We start from the raw sequence: 26,080 nt of genomic DNA, 5'->3' as shown, positions 1-26,080 counted from the left end.
TTAGTCTGTGGAGAAGCACACGGACATATAATTAGTCACACTCAGTAGACATTCCGCTAATACCGAGCAATGATCTGCATCCATGGTGACCACAGGTTTCTTTCGGCATGTCACATCGCACTGAAGCCTTTCACAGACGATCAGATCCCTGTGGCTACCAGTTTACTGAGTTGTTGTTTGGTGTGTTTCACCAGCTACTCCAAATAGTTCCCGGTATTCAGTGTAGCTACGAACCAGTTAAGCTAATGGGAGAATCGAGTTTCGTCAGAATGCTTGAGTAAGCTTCGAAAGAGGAATGTGTACATACAGACGTGCGAGCATGGCTGTTGTCATCTTGGGAGACGGGAGCGTTCACAGCATTCTCACTAACAAAGATGAAGAACAATTGGCAATACTCGGTCACCGAAGGTGTTGAAATGAAGATCTTGGTAACGAGAAAATAGGTACAGCTTTGTACTACCTAGCGCACTTCGCTCTTAAATGACACTGAAAAATAAAAATGCTGGTGTGAGTTGGCTCAAAGCGAGGAGCAAACGCACATCGCCACGGTCCATGGTATCTTTATCTGCAACGTCATCACCATCATCACATAATAAGCCATGCTTCCCTCATCTATGATGCCATTCACAATCTGAGAAGCCACAACTCATTCCTCGGAATTACGGTGCCAATTACAACCCGGTAAGTTAGAGGCCAATAAAACGAAACAGCAGATCAACTCTTAACCCAACAATAGGCATTATGACGCCATGTTCAAACGTATCCGAACCATCTGAAATTATAAGCGCGTTCAAAAATATGTAAAGCCATTGGAAGTACTGCATGTCAAAATATGTAAGTTTCACATAAATTCTGCGTAAATTTTCCTAAGGTTCAGAAGTTTTCGATTATTTATCAAAAATACTTACAGACATTGACAATATCGGTGTAACTTGGCACTCTTTACCTAATTTATAATTATGCAGCACTTGTAGACGTATACAACATCTTTGTACTACACTTCGTACACATTGTTCCACAGATACGGTGCATTGCTAATATCATAGTATTTACATGGCAAAAAATACGTAATGTTCTCTTGAATCGAGTAAAATGGTGTCTTGTTTAAAACTGTGTAGTCACTACTACAATATTCTATACCGAAAAATGTACGAACTTCGTCTGAGTTGGATACATGGAGCAGTTCATAGCGCGCACGCACTCTCTCTCTCTCGCACATACACACACACACACACACACACACATATATATATATATATATATATATATATATATATATATATATATATATATATATATATATATATATATGTGTGTGTGTGTGTGTGTGTGTGTGTGTGATACGTGCGCGCACGCGCAGACAATCTTTGTACTATGAACTAACAGGTTAAGCAGCGGTTCGGTACGTCCCTTATTTGGTCTGTGTACTCGTGAGGATTTTTTTTTTTTTTTGGTCATCAGTCTACTGACTGGTTTGTTGCGGCCCGCCACGAATTCCTTTCCTGTGCTAACCTATTCATCTCAGAGTAGCACTTGCAACCTACGTCCTCAATTATTTGCTTGACGTATTCCAATCTCTGTCTTCCTCTACAGTTTTTGCCCTCTACAGCTCCCTCTAGTACCATGGAAGTCATTCCCTCATGTCTTAGCAGATGTCCTATCATCCTGTCCCTTCTCCTTATCAGTGTTTTCCACATATTCCTTTCATCTCCGATTCTGCGTAGAACCTCCTCATTCCTTACTTTTGTGACGGCCTTCGTAGCGACAACACTTCGCTGTAGAAACGGCCTACGAAGTCACCGCCACACTTTTAATAGCGGGCCGACCGGTCCGCTGGAACAGTGAACAGAAAGATGAAACCCCAAACACTCGGATTAAATGAAAGTCGGTACTTATCTTTATTAACGACGATGCAGAACACAGTGGTGAACATGGTCTACAGAAATCTGTCTAGTTCGAGTCGGTGCGGCTAGGTCAGCGTCGGCTGACGACAAACAACAACTCTGCTGCGATGAACACACAAGTGACTAGCAGGTACACAATTCGGTGGCGAGTATACAACTGAGCGGCGAATCCAGAACTGTCCTAGCGCTCGCGATTCCAGCGCTTAAGAAGCCAGAAGCCAGCGGTGGCGCGCGCAGACTTGCGGCGATTTCCTGTATCGCTGGCGCTGCTTATGCGGACGGCGTCCGTACTTTGATGCTGCCAACCTTTTGGCAGCGGGCTCGGGTGGCATTACTGGCTAGGATATAACACTCCTCCCCCCCAAATCGCCGCACCGTCGTTGAATAATGACGTGGCGAGCGTCGACGGCGGGGGAGGGGTCTGGCCGCAGACGTAGCAGAAGAGACCGGGGCGGAGACTGTTGTCGGTGGCAGTCCCTGGTCCGCACCCCAGCATTGGCTGCGCGGGGCCTCGGGAAACACCGACTGAAAACCGAGGTCAGGGTGCACGCCTGTGACCACGGGCGCAGCTTCTGGTACTGGACGCGACGGGGCGTCGGGACCCACGAAGAGAGGCAGCGTCTCCTGACGCTGCGTCGACGGCTGCTGAGTGGGCGTCGGACAAGGCGCTGCGGTGTCAGACTCCTTGGGGGTGTCCAAGGCAAGCGGCTGCAGTACAGGCTGCACAGCCACCGCTTGGGAAGGCGGCCCGGCTGAGGGGTCGACGTCCATCTGCTCCGAAGGCGGTGGCGACTGAAGAGGGACCGCAGGCGCCGGAGCGACCACCCGGGGCGCTCCCGTATGAAGCTGCGCGGGAGGCATCAACGGGACGGGCTGTCGGCGTGGTAGCGGCGACGGCTGCTGCTGCTGCTGCCCTGGGGGCGGCAGCGAAGTCGGAAGGCGCGGCTGGAACCCGCCGCGGACCAAATCTGTGGACAAAGAACGAGCGGCAGAATCCGGGCAGCCAGCGCGGCGCAACTGGTTCTGATGCCTCCTGTGCACCCCAGTAGCACCTTGAACAGTATAAAACCCGCGACCCTGGACACTTATCACGGTACCACGTTCCCAACGACGGCGACCGTGATAAACTCTGAAAAAGACGGCGTCGTTGCGCTGAAAACGCGTGCGATGCTCAGAAACGGCGGGTCGATCCGGGGGGTGCAACAACCGTAGGAGGGTGCGATGACGACGGCCGTGGAGAAGCTCCGCAGGCGAAGGGCCGTCGCGTGGCGTGGTCCGGTACGACGACAGGAACGTGATGAGGGCCTGCTGACGAGAGTGCGTAGCACGAAGGCGGTCCATATGATCCTTGAATGTGCGTACAAAACGTTCCGCTGCACCATTCGATTGAGGGTGGAACGGCGGAGTAAGAACATGGCGAATGCCATTGGCAGAACAAAAACCTTCAAATGCAGCAGAGGTAAATTGTGGACCATTGTCAGACACTAAAACTTCTGGAAGACCCTCAATACAAAAAATTGAAGTCAACGCCTGTATAGGTTGTGCAGACGTTGTAGACTGCATGGGCACAACAAACGGAAAATTACTAAATGCATCTATCACGATGAGCCAACGAGAATTCCAATATGGACCAGCGAAATCAATATGTATTCGCTGCCAGGGACCGGCAGGGCGTGCCCACTCAAAATAGCGTTGAGGCGGAGCAGCTTGGTGTTCGGCACACGTCGAACAATCTGTAGACATCTGCGTAATCTGCTTAGCAATACCGATCCATGTACAATGACGGCGGGCAAGCTGCTTGGTGCGGACCACTCCCCAATGACCTTGATGCAACAAGTCGAGGACCTTGGATTGGAGCACTTGGGGAACCACTACACGAAGCTGGTCATTCTCGGTGCGTAACAGCAAAACTCCGTGCGAAACAGACAACAGATGACGTTGCGGATAATAGCGACGAACCACAGGATCCGATATGTCCTTTGCCTTGGACGGCCAACCACGTTGAACAAAACGTAATAGTAAACTCAGATGAGGATCCATAGCTGTCTCACGTGCCACCTGACGATAATCAATCGGAAAATCCCGGAGGGATTGATGCTCATCGGCGTCAATCTGATGGCAAGAGTCGTCAGAGGAATCGAAGACATCATCCGCAGCAATCGGCAATCTAGAAAGCGCGTCAGCGTTTGCATGCTGAGCTGTAGGGCGATACAGTATCTCATACTGGTATTGTGATAACAAAAGAGCCCAACGTTGTAGTCTCTGAGCTGTCCGCTGAGGAACTGGTTTAGACGGATGAAACAGTGACGTCAGGGGCTTGTGATCTGTTACTAAATAGAATGGTCTACCATAGAGGTAGTGATGGAATTTTGTGACACCGAACACAATAGCCAACGCTTCCTTGTCCAATTGGCTATAATTACACTGAGCTTTGTTTAGCAATTTAGATGCGAACGCAATAGGACGTTCGGTGTTACCGACTCGGTGAGACAACACAGCACCGAGGCCGAAAGAAGAGGCATCACAAGCTAACACCAGAGGCTTGTTAGGGTCGTAATGGACCAGACAACGATCATGCAATAAAGCCACTTTAAGCTGCTGAAGGGCTGATTGGCAATCAGCTGACCACACAAACGGAACATTCTTACGGCGGAGACGATGCAACGGAGCAGCAATCTGTGATGCATTAGGTACAAACCTAATATAATATGTCAATTTGCCAAGAACTGCTTGCAATTCATGCAGATTGCGAGGGGCGGGCAAATCACGAATAGCTGCTAAATGTGACTGGGAGGGATGAATGCCTTGAGCATTAATAACATGTCCCAGATACTCCAACTCCGTAAGGAAAAATGAACATTTATCGATGTTGCAACGTAGGCCTGCCTGAGACAACACTGTAAACAAACACTCCAAATTACGGAAACGTTCAGCAGGCGTCCGACCGGACACAACAATATCGTCTAAATAGTTGCAACACGATGGCACATTAGCCAAAAGTTGGGACAAAAAACGCTGAAAAACAGCCGGAGCTAACGCACAACCAAAAGGCAAACGCAGAAAACGGAACAACCCCAACGACGTGTTTATGACAAAATACTGTTGTGATTGCTCGTCGAGGGGCAATTGCAAATATGCTTCACGGAGATCAATTTTGGAAAAGAAACGAGCTTCCCCTAACTTATCCATCAGCTCGTCCGGTCTAGGCAAAGGAAAAGAATCAATGACAGTCTGAGGATTAACTGTCGACTTAAAATCAGCACACAAACGTAACTTGCCAGACGGTTTCTTTATAATAACTAAGGGAGAAGCCCACTGGCTCGCTGAAACGGGTTGAATAACACCGTCGTTTTGCCAACGACGAAGTTCATCTTCTACAGGTGCCCGGAGGGCGTGAGGCACTGGACGAGCACAAAAAAATCGAGGCTGAGCATTATCTTTTAACGTAATATGAGCGGCAAAGTTCGCAGCACAACCGAGTTCGTCTTTAAATATGTCACTGTATCGTTTACACAAATCGGTTATGCTGTCTTGAGGAACAACAACAGAATTAAGTTGCAACACATTGTCTTGGATAGACAGGCCAAACAAGTCAAAACAGTCTAATCCGAAAATGTTTACACTGTCTGTAGAGCGGAGCACTGTGAATGAAACTGTTTTTGTATTGCCACGGAATGTGGCTGGCACGCTACATACACCTAACACAGGAATTTGTTCTCCACTATAAGTAGCCAAAGAATGTTTTGCCGCTGAAAGTTTAGGGCGGCCGATAGCCGCATACGTAGCACTATTTATGAGAGTCACAGACGCACCAGTGTCTAATTGAAAATTGAAGGTCTTATCCTGGATGCGTAGCTTCACAAATAGTTTATTACACTGTCTCTGGATCGGTGCAGCGGAGGCGGAAGACACAAAATCAGCGCGTTTAGCGCGTGTTCGCTGCTTACGACAACTCGTGGGTTGGGCGGGTGGAACAACAACTCCCGCTTCACTTGCAGTCTGTACATTACTTTTTACAGCGTTTGAATTACGCTCGGGTCGCATAGCAGAGGGCTGGGTGGGTGGCTTATTGCGAACAAGTTTATTACCCACACGAACCGTGGAAGAGTCTTTAAACGCGACCTCCTGGGCGGGCTGGCTTTGAAGAACATGAATATCCATGGGCTGGGCAGCACTAGAATTGTTCTTGCGTTTACGCAAACAAACAGTCTGGACGTGTCCTTTCCTTTGACAAAAGTGACAAACCGCGTTTCTTAACGGGCAACGGTCACGAGGATGAGCAAGAACACACTTAGGGCAAGACAACTCTATCATTTTGCACACGCGGCTGACGAATGTGTTTAACATGACGCGGCCGGCTAGTGTTTACAGTCTGACTCTGCCGGTGGGGCCGCGGGCGTGACATAACTTGCTTAGCACAGGCAATTTGAGAAATACATGGCTGATCTAACTCACACTCAGCATAGTCAAAAGTATCTTGGGCTTCAATAATGTTCATCACAGTCTCTAATGACGGGTCAGGCAACTTTAAGATAGCAGCACGAATACGAGAATCTGCAATGTTTTGAGTAATAGCGTCTCGTAACATGACATCATTGTAGGAAGCTCCACACACACAATTAAATCGGCACTGACGGGTGAGGCCCCGTAAATCTGTTAACCACTGTTTATTAGATTGATGTGGCAGTTTCTTTAATCTGAAGAACTTGAATCTGGCCGCTGCCACATGAACTCGCGACTCGAAATACTCAGCAAGCTTGGTAACAACAACGTCATAGTCTAAAGCTTCTGGCTTGGATTCCGGGAACAACTTACAAAGTAGTCTATAGACTTCCACGCCTGCAGTGGAAATTAAATAAAGCTGCCGCTCATTACCTGTGATTTTGTAGACTGACATGTGCGCCTGCAACTGCGCGAAATATTCTTGCCATTCTTCTCGTGATGCCTCAAAAGCACGAAAAGGCGGTGCTGCCTGTGCTTGTTCCTTGTGTGGTGGTGGATTAGCCGCTTGTTTGGCGATTGCTTCCACCAGACTTTGTATTTGCTGACTCTGTAACAAGATCAACTGTTGTAATTCGGCAGACATAGTGAACACAAATTAAACCAGCCCCCAAAATTCTATCTCAAGAAACAAGTTGAACCAGCCCTGCACACGAGTTCGGAAGTCCTCGTCGCCAGTTTTGTGACGGCCTTCGTAGCGACAACACTTCGCTGTAGAAACGGCCTACGAAGTCACCGCCACACTTTTAATAGCGGGCCGACCGGTCCGCTGGAACAGTGAACAGAAAGATGAAACCCCAAACACTCGGATTAAATGAAAGTCGGTACTTATCTTTATTAACGACGATACAGAACACAGTGGTGAACATAGTCTACAGAAATCTGTCTAATTCGAGTCGGTGCGGCTCGGTCAGCGTCGGCTGACGACAAACAACAACTCTGCTGCGATGAACACACAACTGACTAGCAGGTACACAATTCGGTGGCGAGTATACAACTGAGCGGCGAATCCAGAACTGTCCTAGCGCTCGCGACTCCAGCGCTTAAGAAGCCAGAAGCCAGCGGTGGCGCGCGCAGACTTGCGGCGATTTCCTGTATCGCTGGCGCTGCTTATGCGGACGGCGTCCGTACTTTGATGCTGCCAACCTTTTGGCAGCGGGCTCGGGTGGCATTACTGGCTAGGATATAACACTTACCTTATCAGTACACCTAATTTTCAACATTCGTCTATAGCATCACATCTCAAATGCTTCGATTCTCTTCTGTTCCGGTTTTCCCACAGACCATGTTTTACTACCATACAATGCTGTACTCAAGACGTACACCCTAAGAAATTTCTTCCTCAAATTAAGGCCGGTATTTGATATTAGTAGACTTCTCTTGACCAGAAATGCCTTTTTTGCCATAGCGAGTGTGCTTTTGATGTCCTCCTTGCTCCATCCGTCATTGGTTATTTTACTGCCTAGGTAGCAGAGCTCCTTAACTTCATTGACTTCGTGACCATCAATCCTGATGTTAAGTTTCTCGCTCTTCTCATTTCTACTACTTCTCATTACCTTCGTATTTCTCCGATTTACTCTCAAACCATACTGTGTACTCATTAGACTGTTCATTCCGTTCAGCAGATCATTTAATTCTTCTTCACTTTCACTCAGGATAGCAATGTCATCAGCGAATCGTATCAGTGATATCCTTTCCCCTTGTATTTTAATTCCACTCCTGAACCTTTCGTGAGGATATGATTGAACAAATAGTACTCCTGTGGATGTCAGAACCAATAGGATCGGATGACCTCACCAATAAACAGATCGTTCCCCATAGGATCAGGTCAATTTAATTACAGGCGCCGCACAACGGATAACTTAAAGAACTGAATTTATTAAGCTGCAGTGGTGCTAAGTTACTAGAAACTTAGCTGCTGTAACACACATGTTGATAAAAATAGGGACCTTCTTAAACTATTGAATGAAATAATTGACAATATAAAGTCCTATTTCTTAAAAGTCCCTTTAGACTTAAAACTGAACACAAGTACACGAAGATAAGGAACCATTAAGTTCACTATGTATTAACAGAGGTTATAATTGAATTAGAATATCACGGTTTTGATGGGATAATGAGCTTCAGGTGAATACGTTAAGGTCAACACAACGTTTGGGGAAACAACTAAGATGGCGGAATTCACACAGTGAATGCCGAACGTTAATCACAGAGAAAAGAAAGAACTAGAGAAAGAAACACTCGTGATCCCACTATCTTGATTGAGCACATACTGAGCTCGGGATTGATAATAAACGTACTTGAATTAAAGTTTGAAAGTCCTAGCGTCATCCGTAAATGTTCACGTACATCCTATAACTAGGTTGGCGCATGCTGCAGTTGCTCACGATACTTAGCGGTACCTGTGCCCGCAAGTAGCACAAAATTTCTAAGTCATCTGACCTCCATTGATTTTCCTCACTAACGACGGTGGTGACCAATCAGATAAGTTGTAATACGGCAAAGGTCTCCCTTCCACATTGGAGGAAGAGATTAGTGTTTAACGTCCCGTCGACAACGAGGTCAACCACGCGGGGTAGCCGCGGGGTTTCAAACGCCTTGTCACGGTCCGCGCGGCTCTCCTGTCAGAGGTTCGAGTCCTCCCCCGGGTATGGGTGTGTGTGTTGTCGATAGCGTAAGTTAGCTGAAGTTAGATTAAGTAGGGTGTAAGATTAGGGACCGATGACCTAAGCAGTTTGGTTCCATAAGATCGTACCACAAATTTACAACGAGGTAAAAATGTAAATGTCGTGTGACTAGAGCCTCCCGTCGGGTAGACCGTTCGCCGGGTGCAAGTCTTTCGATTTGACGCCACTTCGGCGATTTGCGCGTCGACGAGGATGAAATGATGATCATTAGGACAACACAACAGCCAGTCCCGGGCCCTTAGGATTGACATTCCGTCACGCTGACCTCTCAGCTACTGGGGACGGACCCACAACGAGGTCACTAGAGACGGAGCACAAGTTGGGCTTAGGGAGGGATGGGGAAGGGAATCGGCCGTGCACATTCAAAGGAATTATCCCGGCGTTTGCCTGAAAGGATTTAGGGAAGTCACGGAAAACCTAAATCAAGATGGCCGGAGACAGGAATGAACCGTCGTCCTCCCGAATGCGAGTCCATTGTGCTAACCACTGCGCCATCTCGCTCGGTTCTTCCACAATGAATTTTTGTACAAGGTTAATTTAGCAAGCGGAATTTATTTATATGACACAATGGTAGCTGCTCGAACTGTTTCGAACAGAATCTACAACAATTCAGTTAGCTTGACGCCATCCTGATAGCTGTGGATACCATGTTCTTAGGGCTGGATGGACTCTGCTCCCACTCCAGTTTACAGATTGTGCCTTCGATCCGTCGACCGAGCGAGGTGGCGCAGTGGTTAGACACTGGACTCGCATTCGGGAGGACGACGGTTCAATCCCGCGTCCGGCCATCCTGATTTAGGTTTTCCGTGATTTCCCTAAATCGCTCCAGGCTAAAGCCGGATTGGTTCCTTTCAAAGAGCACGGCCGACTTCCTTCCCCGTCATTCCTTAATCCGATGAGACCGATGACCTCGCTGTCTGGTCTCCTTCCCCAAAAACAACCAACAACAACAACTACCTTCGATCCGTCCTGGGTATAGCTGTTCATAAAATACGGACTTCCTGGATGACACAAGGCATTATGTACTGCACACTGCGTCTCTATTAGCTCGCGCCACAAGCCCTTGGGGTCGGTGGACACAGCACCGGAAAAACGGTAAACAACAGCTTTCAGTCGTTTAGAACAAAAACGCGGACGGCGCTGCTCTGGTGGACCTTCGCCGCCACACAAATTTACTTGGCACAGCTCCTGTCTACTTCTTCTCCTCCCTTTGTTGTGGCGGTGCCTTTCTTATAAAGTGGAGTGTGGCAACCCTAATAGCCCAACACTGTCACTCATCACCCTGTTCTGGCAGGCCCCTGTTCAACATGTATTTAAGAGGATTCTCAGCCTTCAGAATAAGGAATTAATATGTAATTTTCGTAGTTAGACTTGGTAATCACTGAAGATATCTGTAACCATACTCACCGTCTCATTTCGACTAGACAAGTCTTTCAGAGTAAGGAAGTTCGATTTCGGTGCACGGCAGTTTTGACAAAAACAGTCGCTTAACGTGACAGATTTGCTGAAAGATGCAATGGACCCTACAATTAAATATTTCTACATATAAATTATTCAGTGACGCTTGTCAAGTGCTCAAATGGTTCAAATGGCTCTGAGCACTATGGGACTCAACATCTTAGGTCATAAGTCCCCTAGAACTTAGAACTACTTAAACCTAACTAACCTAAGGGCATCACACACACCCATGCCCGAGGCAGGATTCGAACCTGCGACCGTAGCAGTCCCGCGGTTCCGGACTGCAGCGCCATAACCGCTAGACCACCGCGGCCGGCTGTGAAGTGCTCAATGTAGTTTCCACACCTAAAATGTCTGCAAAGTTACGTCAGTAACACGAGAGTGCTACGTTTACCTCCAGTGTCACAATCTAATACACGCATATCTGTGAAAAGTTGATATCCAAATCATGACTGTGGCTTATAAAATTAAGTGCCTGCGTGCTATTTCCTCAATTAAGTTATTAAAAAACACGTGGGAAAAGAATAATAGCCCAGGCATATAGTTAACTCTCTTCTTTCAGGCCCACCCTTGATACAAGATGAAAATTGTTCTACGAAATGCATGTTGCTCTTTTGTGTCACAATGTTGTTTCCACATCTGAAATGTCTACAAATATACGTCAGCAAAAAGTAAAGAAAAGAAAAATGTGTCACAATCTAACTTTCCCACACACACAGGCACACACACACACAGACACACACACACACACATTCATCAAAACTGACATCTAAAACATAGCAGTGGACTCTCAGATTAAGTGGTCCTATGATATTACCCTGTCTAAACATTGTAAAATTCATTGAAGAAACAAATTTTTCTACAACATTGCAAAACACATGGGAACAATTAGTGATCCAACTTAATTATTAACCTGCACTTACTACTGAGAATAAGCAACATAAACAATGTTATTCCCGCAACTAAATTCGTCAAAAAATTTGTTACTTCATTTAAAAGCGATATAAGGGTTCTCCAGAGAAACATATTGTAAGTAGGCTCTTTAGGTTTTTTTATTGGCAACGCCACGCAGCGCTCTGTATGAAAACCACTGGCTGTGCTGTGTGCAGTCTGTGGCTGGTTTGAATTGTTGTTGGCTATTGTAGTATTGGGCAGCTGGATGTGAACAGCGCGTAGCATTGAGCAGATGGAGGTGAGCCGCCAGCAGTGGTGGATGTGGGGAGAGAGATGGCAGAATTTTAAGAGCGGACGATCTGGACGTGTGTCCGCCAAAAAGAGTAGATTTGTAATACTGGATATCATTAACTGATATTTATATATTATGCCTTTTGAACATTATTAAGGTAAATACATTGTTTGTTCTCTATCAAAATCTTTCATTTGCTGACTATGCCTATCAGTAGTTAGTGCCTTCAGTAGTTAGAATCTTTTATTTAGCTGGCAGTAGTGGCGCTCGCTGTATTGCAGTAGTTCGAGTAACGAAGATTTTTGTGAGGTAAGTGATTCATGAAAGGTATAGGTTAATGTTAGTCAGGGCCATTCTTTTGTAGGGATTTTTGAAAGTCAGATTGCGTTGCGCTAAAAATATGGTGTGTCAATTACTGTTGATCGGAATAAGTAAAGTGAGTAATATCTGACTACGTTCAGTTTTGCTCAACTGTTTGAGAATCAAATAACGTAGAGTTTTATCAGCAGAGTAATTCATTAATTTTTCAAAGGGGATGTTTCATAATATTGACACGACGCTCACACAACGGACTATACATGACACTTCACCACATACATTGTCATTACACAGCCAAACTGAAACAAACTGCCCCATAAATCGTCATGTAAGAAACTGGCTCAGTGATGGTCAGAGAACTTCGTCCTGAGCTGGCTAGAATCGATTACAACGAATCTGTAACAGATTACTCTCAAACATCACCATAGCTGCACAGTATTATAACAAATTACAGAAGAGCGCAGTGATGGTCAGTTTACAGGTTGACTGAAATTATCATTCCACACGTTAATGGCCAGTTCATAGGGAGAGACCATTACTATTGTGGGGGCAATAGTGGTCAAGTTCCAGACTAACACTTAAACTGAGGCAATGATATTTATTTTACAATGTTACCACCATAACCCCAAATGCAGTTGAAGACGGTGATGCTCATTTGACGTGGTTTCTGTTATTATCCAAATGTAACTGGAGACAATGATGGTCAAGTTACAGGGTAACTCTCCATTACCTCAAATGCATTTGGGGCAATAGTTGTTAGTTGACTGTGGTGTCAGCTACCTGGGATGTAGCTGGTACAGGGTGTCAACTACTATGTGTTGTAGCTATTGGAAAGGGGGAAGCGTGGGCAGCTGCTGGTTCTTAAAACTGTATTGTAACACCAGTAGCTAAAAAAATTATTACAAATTGTTTCGTTTTTAAGAAGAAAAAGCACTGTTAGTAAATCTCCTTAGTCACAACAAACATGGTAAGAAAATACCCTATGATATAGAAACAACGATTTCCATCCTACTACAGCAAAGCTGTAACAAACTGCCCCACATTACAAAAAATTGTCAGAATTTAATTTTCACACACACACACACACACACACACACACACGCCAGGGTGCAAACGCGCACGCCCGCACATGAATGTATATAAATCAAATATGACTCAGGACCCTCAAATTTAGTATCTCACGCTATCTCCTTTTTCTAAATTGTTACAAGACACATTGTTACAGGACACATGTGGCTGAGAAATAATTTCCGAAGCAGGATGTGGACAAACAACTTTAGGTCAACAATTGGTGTAAAGCACAATAGACCCACAAATTAAGTATTGACACAGGTCCGTTGGATCCATTTCTTGTCTGTTAGGAGCTTCTTGTGTCCTAGCACACTAACAACGTTCATTTTCTTGATATATGACTTCTTTGTAGCAACATGCAGGCTCAAGAGAAGGAAGGAGCCTTTTTTGTTTGCTTATGCACCCCACACATCCCTTGTAATTCACAGTCTGTCCTATAAATGAGTGTGACTGAGTGAATAACCAGGATGAAAGTATTCAAAAATTCCTCCAGTATTTCCCTAGTTCACAGACAAGACAAAAAATCGATCAAACTGACCCAGGTCAGTTTGTAATTTGTGGGACTATTGTGCTTTACGACAATTGTAGGCCTAAAATGGGACGTTCCCATCCTGTTTCGGAAATTATTTTTTAGCCAGAGGTGTCTTGTAACAATGTGTTTTGTAACAATTTAGACGAGGAGATAGCGTGAGATACTAAATTTGAGGGTCCTGAGTCATATTTGATGCATATACATTCATGTGTGCGTGCTTGCGCGCTGGCGTGCGTGCGTGCACGCGCGCGCGCGCGCGCGCGTGTGTGTGTGTGAAAATTAAATTCTGACACTTGATATAAACATTCGCTTTTTGTGTTGCTGACTTATTTTTGCGGATATTTTAGATGTGGAATTAACTTGACAAGCATCATAGAACGGTTCAGACGTGGTAATACTTAATCTGATGTTTCATGTGCCTTACACCACTTATGGAACAGTAATCAGGCTATGGACACAAGTATAGATTCTATCACTAGCGCCAACTTACACCAATATTCCCAATGCCCCTAGGTATTTATAATAAATCATCGGATACGTTTGAACACGATGCCAATTTATGCAAAATTTAGTTGAAGAGAAGGTATTTTTTGTCGTGGAAATACTGCAGTATTATGAACACCCTTAAAACTTTTTGAGTATTACGCAAATTTAAGGCCTTTCGGTTGCTTTTGAACATGACGTCATAATTACTGTTCCGGAGTCCCCTTGTGATTGACTGTTTCGTTTTAATTGCCTATGTATTATTGGGTTCCTATTGGTTATTTCATTTTAATGGCCTTGTGACCTCCTATATGGCAGGCCTGAATCGCATCGAATGAGCTTCGCATATTACCGACAAGGGCTACTGAGCTGGTCAAGTTGGATGTGTCTTTAGGCGGTTTCCCAGATCTCACTAGCTAAATATCGAACTGGCACTCGCGTTCCACCTGAGATACGCGTTACGTAGACATCTAGAAAACATCTTCACACTTTCACATACGACATACTTTAGATGCTCGCGGATGGGAAACACAGATGTCATGCTGGGGAGTGCATAAGGGACTGATACCCTTAGATGCTGAGGCTTCTCAAACCCTTCATCCGCAGTAGCAGCGGCAGTAATAAAGGACTGCAACAACTGCAGGAAATGAGATGTAGCTTCTTCAAAAAAAATGGGCTGAGCACTGTGGGACGTAACTTCTGAGGTCATCAGTCCCCTAGAAGTTAGAACTACTTAAACCTAACTAACCTGAAGACATCACACGAATCCATGCCCGAGGCAGGATTCGAACCTGCGACCGTAGCGGTCGCGCGTTTCCAGACTGTAGCGCCTAGAACCGCTCGGCCACCCCGGCCGGCTGTGGCTTCTTGAATCGCGAATGACGTCATCGATGAAGCGAATGTGGCCTGTCGCGTAATAATGACGACGTCAGAGACAAAGAGGACGTGACTTGTAACGCCATGATTTTGCCCCTGCCAAGAGCCAATCCACTCTAGCGCTGTCACATTTCTAGCCCATTTAAGTGTAAAGTGAATCTAATAGTTTATTGCTACACAGTTCCTCAATATGTGTGTCTAAATACTGAAAACGCCTTTACAACATCACGGGAATAGTTCCGGGATGAACACTCTCATCATACTATATGGGTTAAATGCCATAATTGATTGTGGATGCACTCTACGACTCGCATCATTTCAAAAGAAGCATACTCACCGCTGCATTCGGTTATTGTCCAGTTTCTGCGTTGTTTGGCTTATTGAAGAGGTGCAACTTTATTTGTCGCTATAGGAAGTGAGCTTTGGGGGATATTCGACTTCAGATGTCCACTGCATTTAGATTCTTCGCAATGTTCGCTGGAAAAGCATTTGAGACGCACCTAAATCCACCGACAGCAGCAATTATTATAAGGTTCGAGACCGACTGTTATTTACAACTGTGCATACGAAGTTTCAGATGCAACGAATGGCACTCAGTCGCTAGTAGTTTCGTTGAAAAGTCTGCTTTGATGCACGTACAATTTGGCAGACTTTATTCCGATGTTATCAAATCATGCTCACTTCATCCATTACGCCCCCACCTCCCGCCAACGTATTGCGCTGGTTCCATACAACTGCCTGAAACATCACTTTACTGCCGTGACTCAATATCGGTGGTGGACTGTCACATGAGGACCTGCCACCTTGTACCCATACACTAGCTTTAGTGCTTCAAAGCGATCAGTGTGCTCGTCCAAGCGGTGAATAAATTTTTTATTAGGAAAGCTGAAGTCAGTAATACAATCAGATGGGTTTTTGGTGGCGAAGCAGTGAAGTATTTAAACAAATCTTCTGGCTGCTGTCCGGTTTGTTTATATAGAATCGTAATATGATTTACAGCAGTGGGCTCCCATTCGTTTAGATCGTTCGCTGTGTAACGTTCCAGCCTGCTCTGCTTCGGTTCCAATATTTGCATCCCGCATTACGCTCGTGTACATTAATTTTAAGACTCGGTATGGAGATTAAATTCACGGCTACGCGAGTCGCTAAACATATTCAGTAACAGCTCAGACGAATTTCCATTTAGTCTTCCAAACATATTTGCTCACCGTAACGTTGCACGTCAGCCGTAAACGCAATTAATGATGAAAGTAACTGAGAAAGCTTAGTTCATAAATGAAAGGGTCTTAAACGATGCCCTATTTCGAAAATTGCAATTAGTGCCGCAGAATGTTCGAGTTGTTCAATATGTTAACGAAATGTTGAGAGCAAATGGATGTATTCACACTAGTAACAACTATGTTATTGAATAAGTTGCTTCGGGGGCTAGAAATCTAAGTCATCAGCATCTAGACCAATGCAATTAGGGACGAGAGTGGGTAAACAATTTACATGTTGCATTGCTTACCTCGAATGTAGACGCAAAACGTTTTCCAGAAATATGTGACGCCTCTTAAAAGGCCGTACACGCTGTTTATAAAGGATCACTATTATCTACGCTGACGTGCGTGTCACTGATACTGGTAAGACACTAGAGGCACAATATAACCGCATCAGAATTAACCATCCTTCAGGGATGAAACTGGACAACTTCCCCTGAGTAACAAAGAAAGCTGTAGCGTCTCAGCTCAATGCTAAAAAAACTTCTCAGTTGTAATGAACCAAAAATGATAAACTTGAACAAACACTAAATGTAAAGTTCAGAGGAGAAATATATGTGCCATTTACGATTAAAACAGGGGTAAAAGAGGGAGGCAGATTACCGTCACTACGTTTCAGATACGCTCTGAAGTTTTTTGTGAGAGGATGGTGCAAGAAAAATCCTAAGCACGTAAGAAACTGCAACCAAGAATGATCTAATTGCTTGGGATACGCAGAAGACTCAGCATTACTTGTTAATAATATGAGACATTCTGATGTTAACGATGAACTACCGTTTTATAAGAATATATACAGCAGTTTTATAATTAACATGGTAGCTATTTATGTGCATAGGATTAATGTTAGAGTTCAAAGAATTTCTTATGATGATCAAGCACCTAAAAAGTTCTCTGAAACGTCAGCGTCCTGTTGAGAAAATATGATTGTATCAAGTAATAAACTCGGAAAAGTTAGCTTACAGGGGTTTGATTCTGCTGGAGTTCCCTGGTAGTATACTTGACGGAATAATTATAAATTCGTTACATTTAGCAGACCGGGACAGTCAGTGTCTGTAAATCATATTACAGATTGACCTTTCATTGAAAATAAATGTAAAACAAGAAATAAGGTGTTCGCTGAGTATCCACTCTATATTGGTGAACGTGTAAGTGGCAGCGAACCTAAAGTTAGTGATAACGTTGAATGTGAACAAAAATATGTGTCTTATATTGTGTATCTAAAATTTTATGAAAGAAATGGAAGTATTACGTTCTGAATAATGGTTTTTATCTCAACTGGGACCATAACCGATATCATCCCGATGACCTATGACAAGCATTTCTGGTACATAATTATGCAAGAGTGGAGGAACCTATTCTCAGATGACAGGCTGCCGGCCGAAGTGGCCGTGCGGTTAAAGGCGCTGCAGTCTAGAACCGCAAGACCGCTACGGTCGCAGGTTCGAATCCTGCCTCGGGCATGGATGTTTGTGATGTCCTTAGGTTAGTTAGGTTTAACTAGTTCTAAGTTCTAGGGGACTAATGACCTCAGCAGTTGAGTCCCATAGTGCTCAGAGCCATTTGAACCATTCAGATAACAGGAGTAATGCATCAACGCATGTGTTGGTGTCAGGGGGGTTGTGGTTTCATAAACCACATTGTGATGATTTAATAAGGCCTTAAGGGAAGCGTATAGAAACTACCTTTTTGTGCTGACGACGTCACGTGCACACATCGTTTCGACAGGGTACATATATACTTCCGCGCTATAATTACTGGAGCCTCAATAGGATACAAACCTCAAAAGTCCTGCCTCAGACACACCGCCAAAGACCATCCTAGAAAATGGCCTCGTGGTAAAGCAGGCCTAGTTCCATGTTCATCATACGCACGACTAACGGAGTCTATAAGACTGGCATAGTGGTAGCAGAGCCACTAGTAGCCAGCCACATAACTTTAAATAACACGTAAGTAAAAATAACGAAATATTTTGTATACCTAAGAGAAATTGTAACATACAATTTAGACGAGAAACCTGCACGGTAAGAAAGAAGTAACAAAATGATTACAGCTCAAAAAGTAACGTGGTCTACATAAATAAAAAGATCTGTCAATTAAAATATTACAAGACGGTAGTTCAGCCAGAGCTGACTACTGAAGCGAACGTCTTTTCAAAGTCATCCAGAAGGTAGAGTCGACAGAGTCCTAAAAGTAGAAAGAAATAACTAGAACACGCATAGATCAGAAATATGAAGGAAGATGTTGAATGAAGGATAGTGCTAAAATAAGTAGCTAGCTGGAGCCCATTACGGATACTATACGGATACTATACTGGTGTCCTCACACTGTGAGGACACCAGAAACAAGACTACCAAGAAAAGCTATAGATATACAGTGGAAAATGAAACAACAGCTAGGATGAAGACAGGAAATTGGGGAGGATATGAAAGAACTACAATTAACCACGGACGATTTGCAAAACAGGAAATTTAATAACATTTAAACGAAAAATAGACTAACGACAAACAATAAAAAGGGTATTTACTGATGATAAATGGTGAAAAATATCAGAACGAATGAAAACATATTGGGCCAGGTATTGCTTCTTCGTCTTTCTGGACGTTTCTTTTTGTACTTAAGAAACGTCTTCCTCATTTAGTATAAAAATCTGATACGATGAGTGGTGTAAAATGCGATGAGACAGTAATGCTCCATTTGTCCTTCAATTACGATTCAAGTTAAAATCGACCAGCAGATCACGCCCGCCGGAAAAGATTTTGTCTTCGACTTGCTGCAGCAAAGAGCAGTGGAAACCAGTACAGCAAAGACATGAAGATGATCTAAACTGACTGCGAAATGGACTTCTGACTTCAAAGATTAATGCAATGCGATGTGGTCTTCGTCAACGAAATTGTAAAGAACGAGAGAAAGTTTCCATTGCTTCATTTTTGAAGGGTGTGTGTAATTCTGCTTTTAGAAGTAATAAATATTTTGATGAGCGTTTCACGTGTTATGGTATCAAAGCTGATGGCTAGTGAGGGGAGACTGAAGAATGACGTTTTCAAAGAACCCAGAAATCGAGTGAGACATCTTGTGAAACACGTTCCATTAGTCGTCTTTAGCCTTTCCCATGCTCCTTGATCTGCATCCTACCCTCTCCTACACCCGCAGACACAGAAGAGCTATTCGCACACAGTATCCTCAGAGTTCCAGAGCCTTACCTTTCGTATCTTAATGTCACCTTTCGCGCGTATATTACATTATTTTTGTGCTCTTTTGCTTGTGGGATTCCAGTTTGTTAGCATGTGAATATCCGGTTGCAACGATGCCCGTGGAGAGACAGTTAGACAGCGTGTTATCCACGATGAATAGGAGACTTGTTTCTGCAAGGCAACGAGAACCAGTGTTTTTCTTTCTTTACCAGCAGTAATGAGAATCGTCCCGAGAGTGTGTTAATAAATTCGATGGACGCACTAAAAGTTGTGGAAACAACATGGTAAGGGAAACAAGTATAGATTATTATAGTATTATAAGTAATTTTCCTTTCGGAGAAATAAAATAACCTGATTAAAATTTGTTTTTCTATAGTCATGATATTTCTTTGGTATATAATTGACATACTTTCGTTTACACTAGCTTTTCCCAAACTGTTTCTCTCGTTTTTTTTTAAATTTTGTTATGCGTTGTTAGTTATGAGTGTCGTTAGTTATGATTTGAAATTGAAATAACTATGTAACAAAATATGTTTCTGCCACTTTTAAAAATTTTATTAATTTTCTTAACGTTCAAAATAAACAAAGTGTTTAATCGAAGTACAGGAATTCCAATGGGTTTCGTCAGAGGGATACTTTGGGAACCGCGGTTTTACCCGTTTTAATTTGCATTTCATAAAAAGTGACATAGACAGTTTATATACGGAATTACGTTGCAAGAAGCAGATTAATTTGAAACAATATATAATTGTTTAGAGGTGTACTGAAATACTGAATTATGCTTACCAATACTCTTCTACACCCTTGTAGAAGTATGTGTCAACATGGGTAATTTGGGTTGATTGGGTAGATAGTGAAGATATTTAATGTTGCTGGAAATTACGACCTTTCTTTTGCCGGTGCTATCTTCACGAGAACGTTATAATTTAGTGAGGTAAATTGTGCGCTGTTGATTTCCATATAAATGACTTGAATTAGATGTTGATCGTCTGTTGTGCTATGCGCATTGAAATAACGAATCACTTTCCTTTTACCGAGCGTGGCTGCCCTTTCTATTTGAGCGAAATTTGTGAACACTCGTGCACAGGTAAATTCAGAGCAAAAGAAACGAATTACTAGAACAGTAACAGTACATATCTGGCTGTCGTGCAAAATAATGCCAGCAAGTAATATACACCATTAGTTACGAAGAGCATACTTTTAGTATATCATTTCTAAAGTTTTGTTTTTGTTTTCTCATCAGGCAAAGTTTTCAAACATTTTGTTATGTTCTCTTGGCATTGTTGTGCTACAGAAGTTCTGTCTTAACAATATTTTCCTTTATGGAATTCAGATTCTGAGAATTTGGATGGTTATGATTGTCAATTATGGGAAAGTATTATCCTATTGCCGCACGTGGTAGTCGCGCGGTCTCAGGCGCCTTCTCACGGTCCGTGCGGCCCCTTCCCGTCGGAGGTTCGAGTCCTCCCTCGGGCATGGGTGTTGTGTTGTCCATAGCGTAAGTCAGTTTAAGTTAGATTAAGTAGTATGTAGGCATAGGGACAGGTAACCTAAGTCGTTTGGTCCCATAAGACCTTACCACAAAATTTCAAAAACAGGTTTTCCTATTAATCTGGAAGGTTACAGTGAATTTCTCCACAGTAAACCAAAGTTTTCGTTCCTGAAAATGTGGAAAGAAACATAGATCGCAATGCAACTTTTCTCTTCGTGACTCTCTTTCCACTGAGACATTATTCTGGATTTGGAGGTATGTAAAGTACCCAGTCGTGAATGGTGTTTTTAGTATTTTATATCAACCCTCTTTCAGCGTGATTGCTCCTGCTCTTTCGAGGATACTGGTGGCACGCCCATTAGCGCTCTTCACGTAGGAAATCGTGTCTGCTAGCACGGTACTAAGACGCTTTGTGTTCTTGGCAGTTTCTGAATATCTTGATCACCTGCGTTAATATGCCTTGCGCTCCGTAGTACTCCCTCTTTCCGTTTGGTGGCCGCAGGTTAACCATAATCAGAATTAAACCAATAACTGCGTTTCTGGAATTCTTGATTGGCGGCAGCGAGTACAGATACTTCATGTGCTATTATTTTACTGGCACGTTCTCTGTGCTGTTAGTACTGGTATCCCACCTACAAGTCAGTGGTTAAATACTGATACGCCATCGACTGGACTTGGATTAGCGAAGCCACTGTTCTAAGCTGAAGACAAGTGAGCGCTGGTGGTGCTCTGTAACTCTAATGTGTGTGTCAGCTTCAGCGTCAAACGTGTCCTACAATAGTGTGCTACCTTGAGTCCGCTAGAGTAGATGAGAGACCTTTCAACCACAAATAGTTCACCTGCTGTATCTCTCAAAGTGATATACATATCATTACACACATACACCCAGGAGATAAGATTTTCCGGGACATTTGTATCGCACCCCTCCCGCAGCAAAGATACGGTAAGTAGATAATGTTGCGCTGGGTACCAAGTCAAATCAGAATGGGTGAAACAAAGTTGCTGGTGCCACTGCCGAAGAGGCTTGCTGTCTCTGACTACCTCTTGTTCCTGATACCTTTAAAACTGCACCACGCATGCGACATGGAGGGAGTTTGCTGATGGGAGGCTCTGAGGCAGGCAGTGAGACGTAGTAAGTTACGGCCTCTGAAGTGTACACGGTGAGTCACTAACTATTGCCACCTAGAACAACTCCGAAAGTATGACAGTAACTGAGACGTTTGTGGGACAGATGTTGCATGGGACAATGGGGGCCATAATATGACGTTGGTTTTTTGTTACTAGGTGGGGTCGCGTCAGAGATATGAAGGTCAACTTTGTTTTTCAAAATGGTATGCTATAGTTTGGTACTTATTTTCTGGTAGTGGCTATCGAGAAGAATCCAATGATGTATAACAGTAAGGTCTTCGAAGGTCAACGAAGGTCACAAAGGTGGCATGAACATCCATTTACAGAAGGTATTTCAAGTGATGACCATTGGTATCAATGTGGTGCTGCAGTCTTCTTATCATGGACTGAGTGGTATTCCTGATCACTACGGCACTTATCGAAGCATATACTCTGACAATTCCCTCTCGTATATCTTCAGGTGTAACTGGAGCGTTTTTATAAACAATGTCTTTTGCGAATCGCCACAAGAAAAAATCCTCAGTGGTGAAATCTGGCGAACGAGATGGCCACGACACATCTCCATCAGCGAAAAACGTGCCAGGCACCCATTGTGTTGATACCACATTCTTTTCCTTGCGTCGAAGGTATTTCTAGCAATAACAGACCTTCTTGCAGGCATATGGTGTACTTCCTACAAATAAGTTTTCCTTCGATGAAATAGTGGCCTATAATTCTGTCCTCCAGAATCCCACACCATACACTCATTGACCATGGTTTTTGGTGTGCAACTTGCCCCAGCCAACATGGATTTTCAGTTGCCCAATAACGTATGTTATGCAAATTAACATTTCCATGTTTCGTGAATGTACCCTCGCAAGTAAATAAAATAAAATTAATAAATGTGTCATCCCTCTAAATCTGAAGTTGAGGCCATCGGCAGAATTCAGTGCGTCGCATACAATCAGTGCCAATTAATTCTTGGTGGAGACTGATACGGAAAGGATGATATGTCTGGCAATGCAGAACACAAATAACAATACTCTGGTTCATGCCATTTTCCATTGCGATTTAACGCGAACTAGCACAAGGATCTCGAACCAAAGTGGCAAGAGTACCAGTTGCCGTTTCTGCGTTAGTAACTTTCCTTTGCCAGATATGTTTCTGATGCGTTAAAGGTCGAGATGTCCTCAGTTTATCATAGACATATTTAAATGAACGATGTGTAAGGTGAGTACATTGAGGATATCTTTCAGCGTATATGTCTCTAGCTCTCACTGAATTTCGTTGGCATTCTCCGTAAATGAGAAGCATATCGACTTGTCCTTTGAAGGAATACATCATTCACATTCACTTGACTCGATGATACTAGCCTACCGTTCCTGTTAGTGTTGTATAGCGGAACCGTCGAATGGTGTTCTGTTGCAGAACTATATCTTGGTAAGACCCATCCGATGGAATACAACAACACGGAGTTCCTGGCGTCCATTTCCAGCATTTAGCGTAGTATTATTAAGGAAAGCTTTGAGATCAAATTAGCAAGTGATCTTACAGACAGAGACGGAGCTCCTCGGTTATCAACTCTCTCGCTGGAGAAACGACAGTAGGGCAAATTAGCTCTGTTTCCTCACTCGTCGTTAAATATCACTGCAAGTAAGTATTGTGTTTGGTTGAATGACGGAGCCGTTTGTTTGCAGTGTGTGTACTCCTTCTGCATGGGACGTCTCTAGTTTCCTGTTTGTAGCCTCACTCACAGAGGGTTGAAACTGTCATGCACAGGAATCATTAGTTTTTGCTTTTTGCCTTAAAATTGAGAGGGTGCCTATCTGTCGAGCCATCGGCGGTTGTCGATGACGTTGTCCGGCGGCTTTCCTGTGTGTTATCTGAGCATTCGGTTCATCGAGAGGGGCTCAAGTTTCGCAACATCGGATAAAAACAATCTCTAAAAGCCAATCTACACACAGGAACTTCCAATCATCGTCCTTGTGCAATACGTTTTGTGGTTAACAGCAGCAGTTGGTACTACAACCAAACACAATTATTTCTTTTTGAACTAGGATCACTTGGATCGAAGGCCAACAGAGAATCGTTCGTAGATGCAATTGACTACTCTAAAGAGCTCACAAAACGCATAGAAGATGTCACAGTAAAAAGCTTAATATCACCGTTAGAGCAATCAATCTACTGAAAACACTTCAAAGATAATTATTTTTGTGAGTAGCTATTTGACGTGCACTTTGCATCAAAGGGTAAGAGAAGATTAATTGTACTCCTAAAGACATTTTCTATACAGATAAATGCTGATTTAGGAAGCTCCTGCGTTAATGTCTGCAGCTACAATAGAACAATGTGACATTGTTTTTGTAACATTTGACCTGCATTCGGGATGAGTAGTTTGCAAATCCCGGTCCATCCGCGCAGACATACACGTTTTTAATAGCTTATTTGTTCGTATTTGGAACGGAGTACGTAACTGATACTGCGAATCAAGGATCGGAGAGTTTGTTGGCTCGTTTGTGGAGGTATGTAACATGTCATGTGATTCGCGTAAACAACTGGTCGCTGATTTTCGTCTGCGGTTATGGAGCCAGATAGCGACTCATATGGGTTTCATAGGTTTTATATCAATCGAATTTGGTCACCGAGGTATTAACATGAATTCACTATAATGTTCCTCAGATCATTGTAGCACGGTTATGGCTCCGAGACAATGACTATTATATTGTTGAAAGATGACTTGCCGTCTGTAACATCATAGATTAAGGGTCGACCAGCAATCGCACAACTTGCGTACGGGCCGCTAGACACCGCCGCGAGCGCTAAGAGTGCATTGCGGTCGCAGGCGCACGTCTTGCGTACGGGCCGCGAGGTGCCGCCACGAGCGCCACCATACACAAGTGCCGACGGATTTCGGCCAGCTCTCATTTTGTTGGCATCTAATTTTTGCCTATTCTCTTATTTGCTTAGCTGCTTAGCTCTTATTCGTTTATGGCTCATGTTACTGAGCTCTCTTTCAGCCATTCTGATTGTTTTGATTTACTCCCAACTGAGAAGTGCTCATTTTGGCATTTCATTTTTGCGTATTTCTCATTTTGCTAATAATATGCTCCTTAGCTTTTTACGGTTGAATTGACTGACATAGTCTCATTTACTGTTTATTCATTTCAGCCTGTTCATATGTTGATGTTCTTGAAATACTGTAATAATTATCGGAAGCATTTCTTCCCTTAATCTTGTGTAAAGTATTCTCGATGTAGGATTTGTTCTGTGACACAGGTGTAAGGTTTTGAATATAAATTATATACGAAACTGTGCTTTAAAAGGAATTTATTTTTTTTCAGTTTGTACTACATCAGCGAAAATTTTGTGATATGAGGGAGAAATTTGAGGGGCGAAACCATGGAAATAGTCTTAAGGGATCCCCTTTAAAAATAAAAATTTGTGTGACACTGAAGGACGTGACACTGTAGGCACCGAAAATTTATATATATAAAAAGATACGCCACACGTCGAGGAAGACATCAAGTATGAAGGGGGGCAAATTATTCGGAGCTGTCATCGTGTCTTCGATTACTACCACAGTTCTCATGCAAGCCCAGGAATATCTCCCATATCTAATACAGTTCTCAGCAGCCTGTGTCCGTGGTGTGCTGCAGGTTTCGAACCGCCGTTCTTCTCGATGATGGCGGTTGTTGAGACGACCATCTACCTAGAACAGCAAAATTTGATTCACCCGAAGAATCGACTAGTTTCCATTGATTGACGGTCGAATCCCGGTGGTTCCGTGCCCATTGCAATCGTAATTGACGATGTCGTTGGATCAGCTTGTAAACACATGTCGGTGTTCTGCTGCGGAGCTCTATGCTGAACAATGTACGGTGAACAGGGTGCTCCAAAACACTTGTGTGTGCACCAGCATCGTGCTCTATTGGCAGAGACGCCTCAGATCATCACTTTACAGAGCGGACAAGCCTCCGAACCATACGTTCAGCGTAGAGTCGTGGACGTCCAACCAT

The 26,080-nt window shown here is 43.7% G+C and overlaps 1 protein-coding gene across 1 annotated transcript; it reads right to left on the bottom strand.

Moving 5' to 3' along the window:
• Window positions 1-24,989, bottom strand: LOC126197507 (uncharacterized). Its single transcript, XM_049934645.1, has 3 exons — window positions 24,851-24,989; window positions 2,393-2,872; window positions 1-5 (listed from the first exon to the last, which is right to left on the bottom strand). Exons 1-3 carry the CDS (start codon window positions 24,987-24,989, stop codon window positions 1-3), a joined length of 624 nt encoding a protein of 207 aa, XP_049790602.1.
• Window positions 24,990-26,080: the final 1,091 nt, after the last annotated feature.

Source organism: Schistocerca nitens, chromosome 1 (genome assembly GCF_023898315.1).
Source record: "Schistocerca nitens isolate TAMUIC-IGC-003100 chromosome 1, iqSchNite1.1, whole genome shotgun sequence".
In the NCBI taxonomy this organism is placed as follows: Eukaryota; Metazoa; Arthropoda; class Insecta; order Orthoptera; family Acrididae; genus Schistocerca; species Schistocerca nitens.
This window is presented reverse-complemented; position numbering and strand designations above follow the sequence as displayed.